At 42.4% G+C, this 12,290-nt stretch overlaps 1 protein-coding gene across 4 annotated transcripts in view; it reads right to left on the reverse strand.

Moving 5' to 3' along the window:
- Window positions 1–12,290, reverse strand: part of dgkg (diacylglycerol kinase, gamma) — an 83,728-nt gene that overhangs the window by 29,197 nt on the left and 42,241 nt on the right. For all 4 annotated transcript variants that reach the window (XM_031873436.1, XM_031873440.1, XM_031873437.1 and 1 more), the window contains one exon: window positions 2,883–2,947. In XM_031873436.1, the coding sequence (XP_031729296.1) occupies window positions 2,883–2,947 (65 nt within the window). The remainder of the gene's footprint in view (window positions 1–2,882; window positions 2,948–12,290) is intronic.

Consider the following 12,290-nt stretch of genomic DNA (forward strand, 5'->3'; position numbering starts at 1 on the left):
GAGCGGTATCGTTCTTTTATCTTATATTACCCTCTCTTCCTTCTGCCTGTGGTGATGGAACATACAGTACATGGGGCTCAGGATGGGTGGATGGACGGCATTAATTATTGAATTTCGAAGAGTCTTTTCCTCTCTCTCACCCTCCCTCCTCTTCTCCTCTTCCTTTTTTTAATACAGTATGTAGAGTAATTAACGGTGGAGGGAAGCAGTCAAGTTGTTGTCATCGTGCAAACAACATGAAACACCAGCTAATCATACAAAGAGCTGCACAGAGACTCAGTTCCCCAGTGAATCAGTGGCATTCAAAACATGCTTTTATACTTCACAGAGAAGCGCAATGCAGAAGAAGTACACATTTTGTTCGGTTTTTTGGTCACTTTTAATTGTGATGTCAAACCTTCAGAGCCCTCAGTGATTTGTGCAGCTCATGTGTACTTAAGCATGAACGCAAACAGTGGACGGCTTTGCATAGAGGTCGAGACCTGAGAGGATTATTCTCACACACACACACGCGCACGCACACACACATACACACACACCAAATGTTGGTTAACACACACACCTCAGCCTTGAGCTGCGGCAAAGACAACAAGCAGCAACGTACACTCATCAGCAGTGATTGGCCTCAGGGCTACAGTGTCTGTTTACAGAGGCCGTGTGCACACTGCTGCTGTTTGTTCTCTGCTGTGCATCTGAATGAGTCGTCAGAGAGACGTGTGGCCACAGCAAAGGCTGCTGGAAATGAAAGCGTCAAACATCAAATGGTGGTGTTTCCCCCACAACTTCGGATATTTGTGGGCGGTATTGGCTTTGGGGCTGAGGGTTGTTTGCTTTAACAGACATGGCCGGCGATATGCTTTATTTTTCATGTTGTCAACAAATCTAATGAAAAAGGCCCAAACTAACAATTGTTAGCTTGTCTGTCAATAGTTCCCTGAAGACAAAAAGGGTTCAGAAAGGAACTATGAGCACTGACCATGTTGATCTTTATGAAGGAAAATGTCAGGCAGTGCACCAGGGTGGCTCATTAATGTGTTTCATATGTTTCTAGCATAGACTGTATATAAGATGTGGACGTAGTCACCGCGACCACTTGTTTGTGGTGTGTTTTAAAAGCCTTGAGTTCAGCATTTTAGCCGTCGCCATCCTTTCTCTTTTTTTGCAAACAGAAGTGTCATGAGAGGGAGGAGCTAAGTACAACACGGACGACTCCCTGACCGGACAACACCGTGGTAGCGACCTGTCAATCACAAGGTTTATCTATTTGACTCTAAATGGACCATAATGTACTGAATGAACATCATGCTGTATTGAAGAAGACTTGAAACTAGAGATTGAGACCATAAACTCATGTTTACAATGTTTACTGAGGTAATAAATCAAGAGAGAAGTAGAGTCATTTTCTCATAGACTTCTATACAACCAGAGGAGTCGCCCCCTGGTGGTCACTAGAGAGAATGCAGCTTTAAGACACTTCAGCATTGGCTTCACATTTCAGAACCGGAGGTTGCGTCATGGCTCTAGTAATGTCTGTTGATTGGTCGACTACTTTGGTCCAGACTGAAATCTTTGGGTGCGAAGACAATTTGTCCAGACATTCATGGTGCCCTGTGTGTATACCACCACCCACTGGTAGGAGTATGTTTAGATTCCCCCCGTCTCGTGATGGGCCAAGTTTTAGGTGTCTAAAGGGGGCAATTTTGTTCACCAGGTGTGCAATTATTTCTGTTGTCATCCTCAAATTTAAGACCAGCTTTGGCTGCTAGCATGGCTGTAGAGTCTCATTCTTGTTCAACAAGGGTGGAGATCTATGGCGCAGAAGGATGGAGGAATAAGCAGGCTTGGATACACAGACATTACTCTTTATATCAGATTTGTTGACAATAAGAAGATTATAGACGATCACTAATCTTATCCTTTACTCATATACTGTATATATAATATATGTTTGGGATATCTGCCCCAAGCCTCTGGGTGTTTTTCGATACGATAGGAGTGGCACAGTTAATGGAGTATTCCACTGATTTTGCGCCAGAAGATCAGTTTACTCGTCACGGAGAGTAAAACTCATGTATGCTGTGGGCCCCTGATGATGTTATTATAGAAATTATCTCAGATTATATTTGCGACGTCAAACTTATAACAGAAAGCCGTTTTTTAACTGGCAAATGACGGCAGCGATGTTATTGATTTCCATGCCTGAAAAGGTCTCTTGCTGATGTGACGAGGTTGAATTTAATATTCCGGTCGTCACCGCCGAGGTATTTCTTCTCATCTGACTCTGGATCGCTGTTACTCTCTCTCCTGAACTCTCTCACTGTCTCGTCAGACCGAGGCGGCTTCCAGTGTTATGTAACAATTAATTAGACATCTACACACTCGTCTGCCATTTGAAGATACCTTCTCTGCTCTGTGAATGACGTGAATCTCCATCTACGTCATTAATATCTTCACCAACCTCTATTCAGCCCACAATGATTACCTCATTTGACATTTCGAGCATTATCTGAGAACCTCACCTGAAGCAACAAACAAAAAAACAACAAATAATTGCCATTCCAAACGTTTCTCTCTGGATTTTGGAAACTAAGGCTCCGGCCCAGTTTGACTTCACACCCTCCCACGTCACGGCTAAGTGCAGTGTACTGCCAATATATTGATTCTACTACGCAGGCGGGTTTTGTTCCGTTATTGATTTATAACGATTGCAGCTCAGTGTGATATGGGGTTTATATATTAAAGGTTACCAGTTGATTATGAGATTGCTCGTTAGCTAATGATGTTAAGACGTTGGAGCGGGGAAGGTTTTTACCCCCGATGTGAAATACGAGGATCCGCCTCATCGACTGCTCAGTGCATTTCACTCCTCTCATTCCTCTCACCTGCTGTTGAACTTCTCAGGGTGCTTTTCTCGCATCAGATGAAAGCGATGGGCGATGGAGGCATCCTGCAGGAGAAGACAACATTACCTACAGGACATCTGTAAAAACCTACACATTATCACAGCTTGCTAAAAGGGAAATGTAAAAATATGTTACATTCCAGTTCTGCCATCTCTTCCTTTTAGAAAGTTCTAACTTCTTACATCACAAAACAAGACATTCATCTATATTTGTTAAGTAAATTTAAGGAGGATTATGGTGTTTGTCTCAAAGCCATTCTATATTCTCGTCATCAGTGTGGCTGCAAGGGTACGCCTGCCTTAGGTCATGTTCACACCGGCCTTATTTAGTGCAATTGATCCGAAACCCGCGAGCGTTCGCCCCCTTGGTGCGGTTCGTTTGGGCTGGTCTGTTTTCTGGTCCGCCGATAAATGGTGGTCGTGGACCGCTTTGCTAAGCTTGGTGTAGTTATCTGGTTTCTGCAACACTACCACTGAACCAAACTCTTGGTGATGTACTGGAGTAATTCAGTCTGAAGTTGTATGACTTATATTTGAAGAGAACTCTGACTTACGGCACAAAGCAGCGTTGAGCGAAAGGTCACAAGTTAATTGGATCTGGCCTCAGGCTGGACCCAGCCCTCCTCTCCCCATGTGTTTAACCCCTGACCTCTGGGGCAGAGGTGGATGTAACCCTGATCACTCACAAGAGCAGCCTCGGTACGACCTCACTTACAGACAAACACAAACACCACCGGGGAATCACGCTGTCACAACAGCATTATCGATGCTCTAGATCGTTAACCATGCAAGGACTTTTGTTATATCATTTTTCATTCAGAACAGAGATGATTGACAAGAGCCTCAAATAAGGTTCAAGAGGTTTCACCATTTAGATTTAAAGCTCCTTTCAGACAGGCACCTCGTTACATAAATGTGTTGTCAATTTTACAACACCTCCAATAGAGGGCTGCAGGGGTGTCGTGTTTTTGTAGGCCAAGCTGGAGGTTGGCATCGCACCGGTTCCCTCGACAAAAAGCCAATTGGATTTTTTCATTGGATTTTGGAATATTGCAGAAATTGTGCTCTGGGGCAATCAAATGTTTATGATACCTAAACACACTTTGTTCAACAAGATAATCTTCACATATGAAAACCACTTTTCTGATTTTTGAAGCGTGAATGCAAGTGTTTGGCACGATGACGTTTAGTAGTCTCATTTAGCTACTTGTTAGCAAGCGCTTCTTTTAGGACGTGTATTTTATGATGTATTTTATGTCCTAGAACAAAACATTACAATCTCCAAAGTTGGTGTTATCTATCAAAAACCCATTAAAAAAAACCATCGACTTTGCAACGAGAGAACCAGAAGTGCAAAAATAACGACTCATTTTAGGTGTTAGGATTCATTCTTGCAGCACTCTATACATCTCGAATGTATGCCGTTCTATTAACATAAAGACTACGGCAGCACAAGAGAATCCTCATGCGAAACGCTTCACAGCATGTAGGCAAACAGAAACACACACAACACACAGCGCTGCTCTGGACACTTCAGCTTTCAGTGGATGTGATCAATTAAAAAGAGCGGCCTTAATTTGACTGCACGCTGAGTTTGACCAGAGCTGCTGCTTCTCCACTCGGGGCCTGAGGATGTGATCTGTCTTTCCCAGATAAACAGCCACTGTATATATATAATAAATTCAAGATGCATGCGCTCATAGATTACATCGATTATATGTCAGAGGAAGCAATATAGCTAACGTAGACGTATATGTGGCTCATGTTATGGAGACGATGCACCGGAGCTCGGTGGATGGAGAGTGTCACGCTGATGGTGGAGTCAGTAATGATGTTAACGTATGAAGACAGAGTTGAGGACTGTGTAATGACACCATCTGGTTCTGCTTAAAGTGCTTAACAGAGACAAGACACATGACACAACCCGACTTACTGCCACCAGTTCAAGACGATAGACACATGACTATAAAATACCAACAAAAAAATGAATTAACTGCTATAATTTAAAACTTAATATATATATATATATAACTGGAAGCTACAATCACAGCGAAAATCGATTTACTGTATTACATGTGGAGACGACCATGTTGAAGGAGTCTTCATCTGATACAGAAAGTTCAATAACTCAGATCGGGGGGATAAATTAGCCTTTATGCAACTAAACTAATTGGGCCTCAATCAAGTAATGTAATCTTCATTTTTCATGCATCTTATCGAGATGTGTTGTGTTCATTGTTATTTTAATATGGTAGCTGATATGATGTTTTGCACAGCACGCAGAATATCAGTGGCTCATCCACTAAGGGTATCATTTTGTAATTTTCTTCTTATTCAGTTACAACACTTAGATAGGCAGAGAGGAAAATGGTGACTGTGCAAAGGGAAATTGGAGGCTTTATAATTAGAGATAAATTAGAGATAAATAAGTACGGTTCAAACTTTACTTTGAACAGCCGTGGTGACTCTTAAACCAGCTATTCTACACCAATGGGCCCTGGGTGACTAGATGGCCTCTGAGGCCCAACAGGTTGCCCACCGCCAAATGGTTAAAACATAAAAAATGCTTGATAATATACAAAGCTACAAAGACCAGTAACGCTTGTCAATCAGGTGGAAACACTTCCTCGGATGCAGTGACACAAAATAGTCTCAAAACGTCAATAAATGCAAATGACACAAACATAATTACATAACAGGAAAAATGAGCAAGCTGCTGTCTAGGAGGCAACAAGTGTTTCATTTCTTACGGTTCTGCTTCCTGGAAGTGTGTGAAACCTTTGCTTTATTTCATTTCACGGTAAAACAGGTAATGTATCTGTTAAACACACATTTTTTTGTGATTTGGGTGCATATTTACACCATAGTCTGGCATCGGGCAACTCTGACAGGCGAAGGCATGTGTGATGGCGTTCTGGCACCTCGTCTGCCTGTGCAGGTGTTCCAACGCAACAAGGAGAACGGATGGTTGTGACAAGACAGGTGGGACAGGGGCAATTATACACATCCGCTACTTGTCAACCTCAAAACCATCCACCGGTGCCATCGGCCCGCCGCGACGCACCTCCTCCACCAGACGCTACGGCGATGTGCCGAGATCTCACAGCATCAGCTAATGTAGCCGACCTTAAAATAGAGCTGCATCTGCCGCTTTAACTGGCGGAGAATTTGATACTGGAACCAGGGCAGTGAGGAGACATCACAGGTGAACTACTTTTCCAGACCCACGAGAGACCAGAACATTGTTGCAGAGCTCAAACTGAAAAAGCTGATTCTCCACAAGCACGCATGAAAGAAGAAAAAAGTTGGTCATAATTTGCCGTAGGAGTCTTTTTTCGAACAGAGCCGGTTATTATTTTTTCACTGATTTTTGTAAAATGTGGCCAGCGAGTCCAGCACAGCGTGGGGATCGGGCTCAAACAATGACACAAAAAGGCAGCAACAGCTTTCCAAAACATGTCGGCTGTTTCATGTTTCCCTGCTGCAGGCAATCACTGACCGGTCCCCAAATTTTAGTGCATTCTGCCCCCCCCCGAAAAATCCGTCTGTAACAAAATGTGACATTTGCCGTCGCCTATAGTTGCCTGTGTGATGAAGGTTGTTTTGATCTTGCCGTTTGAAGTTTTGCACACGGTGCGTGGGGGCAAGAGGAGGTGCTATTGGACGGGTGATGTGAAAAAAAGTAGGAAGGGGAAATCAACAAAAAACAACAACAGTAAAAAAAAAAATGCTGGCTGGAAAATGTCACCTCAGTGGGACCCACGGCAGAGAAATAGGGCGTCAGTCCACCCCTATTGTGTTTCACTGGCCTCTGGTAAAGGGGCTTGGTTAGCTTAATGTCAAAGAGAAATGTCACAGTCAGCCTCTAATCTCCCGTATCCCATGATTCTCTTATACTGGGAAGTGCAGGTTAGCGGAGCAAGATAAACATACACTGTCTATGATTTAAGAGCTCTTAATTTGTTTTTCTATTCCAAAAGAAAGTATAATCCTACTATTAGTATGGAAGCCCATTCCTGCCAAAAAAAGAAAGTCAAATATATTAAAAGTTGCATGATAAAAATACTAATATGTTATAATCAACTTATATGATACTAAACCAAACCTTTGACTTGCTGTCTCATACATTTAAGTTAAGTTATTTCACTTTTCTTATAAATTTGAATTTATTCATATTTATTATGAATATATTTTCAGCGTTTTGTCTTTTTGTGGTAGAAATGGGCTTCCATAAAATATTGTTATTGCTTTTAGTAAAAAATGTAACTGCTCTTGTATTTTTCTTTTGAATAAATTAACAGCATTTTTATTTTATTCAAGTATTTGTCTACTCTACCCAACCTTGTTGATGTTGTCAAAACAGAAGGTAAATGGGGCCGACAGGAGCAACTTAGCTTGTTTATTTTAAATGTTAAGCCTGTGTTAAGAAATGCATAAATGGGTGAAGATGGAGTATCTTAAAAGGGTATTCTGTGGAGTGAGATGGAGCAAGGTTGGATCTATATGGTTACTCAGTAGTTGTGAAAATTTGCAAAAACTCTGGTGAGACGTATCCTAACCGTAGCCATATCGCGAGAGTTTCACAATTTATGGATTACCTACTAGACGCCACCATTGAGCAGAGGCGATGCATGTTTAGGTTGCATTTGCATTTGCGGTACGTCCGTTACCAAACTACTTGCACACACTTACGTATGTCATCACTGTTTACATTTATAAATAGGCTCTATAGAGACATACTTATGGTCTGAAGCCGAGTTTTCAGGAGCTTTAAAGACCAGTCCAGGTGTTTGTGAATGTGTTTGTGTGTGCGGACGTGTTTCACCATGTGTGTGTGTGTGTGTGTGTGTGTGTGTGTGTTTGAGCGCCGTTCCTCCCGTCTTTAAGACCAGCCAGGTGTCACTCAGCACGGTCATTCATTACCGCGGTAACCTGGCCTGAACCTGGCAGGCGCTCACTTCCTGTCACTGATACTTCCACTGACCTTCAGTCTGTGCCAGCGCTACTCCGTCTCTCTCCCTCACACACACACACACACACACAGATCATTTTATATACAGACTTTCTGTTCCTGTTACCCTGTTTTCCTGAACAAACAGCGTTTAATTTATTCGGGCCTCTGTCTCAGTACACTGACCGCAATGTCAGGGAGTCACTGTAACTGATGCGACTCTCGAATTATGAAGTATCCCGGTGGTGCAGAGAAAAAACACTCGCCAACCATTGCAGCAGATCACAGTTCAGCTCCCCTCAGCAGTGCCTCCAGTTTGGCTGAGTGATGGCGACATGACGCGTTGGTCTAACGTGTCTGAAAAAGCAGACAGACCTTTAAACATTTCTTTATGCTTTCAAATGTAAATGTACAAGAAATAATCTTTGTAGTTTCAATTTATTCAGGACGAATAAATGAATATCCAACAAAACACTTTTAACATACAGCACGTGAGCAAATTAAACAAGAGTCCCAACTTGACGCCCTGTCAGCCAAAGCTCTCTGCTGGACTGGCAGCAGTGGACTCACTGTGAGAAGCTGGAGCGAACGTCGCTCACATTAACAATAATTAGGTCACCTATGTCTGAATAGTAAAAAGCCATCACTTTAACAGATAGATGAGGCTATGCCTCTGCAATGGGGAACGCAGTGAGTGATGACATCCTCTGCATGAATTTAATTTTAAGTGTCTCACAGTGAGTTCAGACATGCAGCTTGAAAGACGCAGGCCGTCTCTAGCCTCTGACTGAATCCATGGCTTTTGGAAATATTTCATTTTGAGCACATCTCTGATTGGGCTGTTGCTTTCTGACATTGTAAACATGAGTTTATGGTCTCAACCTGTAGTTTCAAGTCTTCTTCAATACAGCATGATGTTCATTTAGTACATTATGGTCCATTTAGAGTCAAACAGACCATAAAGCAGGGTATGCTTTAGGGCGGGACTGACGGCGGCCTCCTCAGTCCAAACATGGTCACTTCCACTCACTGGTTGCAAAAAGCCAAGATGGCGACGGCCAAATTGCAAGATGGCGACGACCTAGGCTTCAAAACCACAGTCCACAAACCAAACAGCTATGTCCACTTCTTAGATACAGTCTAGTTTGAATGCAGATACTGGGCTACATCTTCAAGTCATGCATATTTACTTTTAGAGTGAATAATAGAAATGAAGATTAAAAGTTTTTTGACCTTAAGATAACATGAATGAGAAGGCCTTAAATGCTCAGAAAAAGATTTTTTTAGGCAAACCATCTAAAGGAAGAAAGGTTGTGTGACAAGACTGAAAGTTCCAGAACACCTACACAATGGACGTTGTGGTGAGTGTGTATTTTTCAAGAACTAGTCGCCTCCTTTAATTCTATCTGCACTAGGATTCAAGAGGGCTGCAGTGAACTGCATGAGCCCCTTCATGTCCGTCGTCCTGGTGCAGCTTCTGCCAATCAGGTGAAAGAAGCAGCTCGCGACATATATGTCCATCAGAAGAGGCACAGGATCGTCTTCACCCTCCTGGCTAATGGCACAGTCAGGGATTGCGGTGCACATTAGGAATTGGCCATGAACACTAGGAATCATCTTGCAACCACACACAGTCAAGTGCATGCGCATACATACACATTTACACCTGCGCACCAATCCACAGAAACTCCTGCACGGAGACAAGCGCTGCAGAGGGATCAGCTTCCTCACTGCAACATGAGGCGGCATCTTTAATGGCTGCTGACATGGTGTGATTTCCTTCTCTCAAATTCCTCTCACGAGATTCTTTCCAGGCTGCAGGTCAAGTGAAAGCGCTTTAGAAACCGACCGGCATGTGTACACAAATGCTTAACTCCACTGATGTTTCTTGTTGTGGAGCGTTTATTTATTGTTAAGTGTGTATTAATTTATCTGAAAGCATATTTCCATGAACATAGTTCTAACAACTCCTATTTTCATGAACTAGGAACGAACATAGTTCTTAAAACGCCGTTTTGAGGAACCTTTTAAGCTCCTATTTGGTCGAACACATGAGCTGATGCAACACAAGCAACAGCCTCTTTTGAAAAAACGTTAGCTGTGTAAACAGCAGACAACACAAAAAACACGGACAAATGGAAGAACAGCGAAGTCCAGAAGTTAACTTGTTCATGAGCACACACCCAATGAGCCTAAAAACGGGTGCGAGCCACCGTACAGCAAGCTAACCCTGTAGCACAAAGGCTAAGCCAGTAACGTTAGCACAAAGGGTAAAACAGAAACATATCCTCATAAAACGGTTCGTACCATATCTTACAAAAACATAATCCTCAATTTTCGTGCGTTTTCCTACGAATGTTTAGCAACACGTTTCAAATTCTTACATCACAGGAAACACCTTGGTTAGGTTTAGGCAACAAAACTACTAAGTACTTCGGTTTAGGAAAAGATCGTGGTTTGGGTTTAAATAGCTCCGGAAGATACGTGACAAATAAATCAATGTTGTGAGTTCTGGTTACACACTGGACACGAATATCTGTCGTTTTATCCACCTCGCTATGCAAAGTTTGCCGCTCTTTATACTTCGTTGTTCATGGTTGAATAACGTATGTAGTTCTCGGTGGTGCTCCCCAGGGGAGGCAGTCCTCCTCAGGTTTTCCTCTAACTGTTTGATCCAAAAATAATCTGTAGCTGTATCTGTGCCTATCTTTTAACTGGAGGATCTATAAAATGTGACAGTATAGAATTATATGAAGCCACATGAAGCAGAAAAAAGGAGGCAGAGCCTTCCCACATATAATGGGTCTATTACCAGCCCCCACAGTAAACCCACTGCTCAATGCACCTTTAGACAGCCAGCTGTTCCTGTTAGAGGCTAAACCTTCTAAACCCTCATCTTCTAAAGACCACACATATAACTTTAGGTATGTTTCAAGATATTTTCCAACTATAAAAGTATTGGCAAACTTGTTTTTGCCCCTGGGGATCCATACAATCTTATCAGATCTACAATATGGGAATAGATTGAAGCAGAAATCACATAATACACCTTCTGATTTACTGTAAATCAGAAGATACCATTATGTGACTTCTGTTTCAGAGCTGTAAATCATTTACAGTTCCGAGTGCCTCGGCTGAGCCGACCACATGCTCCACACCATGTCATCCACAATTAAGTCAGTGAGATAAAGGACAGATGATGTGCAAGCTTTCAGATTCGGCCTTGCCAGCCTCCCGTCTCCACAGCAACCAAACCCCGAGCAGCACGGTCTGCGATCGGGACGGCAGGAAATGCAAACCCTGTACGGTCGGTAAACCACATTTGAGGGTTACTAATGGCTACCTCATCGGTGCGAGTCAGAGATTGGTTTGCTCAGGTGTCGCATGCTTCCCAGATACTCGGCCATCTGTCACCGCGGCTCTGGGAGGCACAGCGATCTGTCGCTTTGTTTAACGGCCGTGAAACACTGGCGTGTTTTCAGAACCCACACGTACGACCTGTACATTAAAAGGTAACGCTGGTGTATCTCTATAGTTTTACCTATTGTCAACAAATCCCACGAAAAGATCAAAAATGTGTTAGCCGACCCTGTCTGTGACTCTCACCACCGAGTATATTCATCCCGACTGAAGATGTAAATCTTTACAAATAAGAAGACTAAATTACTGCTTTTTGGCTACAGATGAATTTGCATTTCGAGTGTTAAGTTTTTAGGACAGTAAGAAAATACAATACAAAAAATAGACTTTGAAAATGCTTTATGAGGATTAAAATGATTCAATACGTTTGTTAGACCTCAAGGATTTTGGTGAAAACAACAAGAGAACCCGGCACCTAAGGCTGAAAAGCATTGTTTTTCTACTCTAGTCTCTTCTACCTTTAACGACACCCAACAGTGATGTAATGGCATCATTGAGTACACATGTATATCGCTGCAGTGAGGTGAAAAATTACTGGCAATATGAGTATTTTGTTGATAAAATCTGTAAGTAGTAGACAATTACATTTCTTTTAAAACCATCACTTTAAAAATCACAACCGAGACAGCCGGTCAAACACCATCGTCTGTACCTCCAGTGCTGCAGCTCTGACTACAAAGTGTTTAGCCAGGAAATGGTGCAAACGTACATATGGCAGTGACACATTAGTATGTCACTGGCTTCCTCCGTGTGATGGTGTGACACATATGCAGATATCAGTGGGGGTGCAGCTATATAACGTCACTGTGGTTCATCCTCTTCTTGCCAGAAACCCATTTATTTCTACCTGCGCACATATGTCTTCTTCACACTTGTGTCACTTCTGCTTATTTATAGTCATATGTACTATATGCCTAATGAGTTTCACTGTTATTTTTAATCCTCAACTTAATGGTGCTTGAATGAAGAAAAAATTAATCAGATGGCACCTACTTACTGATATGGTGATGACTCAGC

This window comes from Anarrhichthys ocellatus, unplaced genomic scaffold, assembly GCF_004355925.1.
Source record: "Anarrhichthys ocellatus isolate YVR2014 unplaced genomic scaffold, GSC_Weel_1.0 scaffold71, whole genome shotgun sequence".
NCBI classification, from domain to species: domain Eukaryota; kingdom Metazoa; phylum Chordata; class Actinopteri; order Perciformes; family Anarhichadidae; genus Anarrhichthys; species Anarrhichthys ocellatus.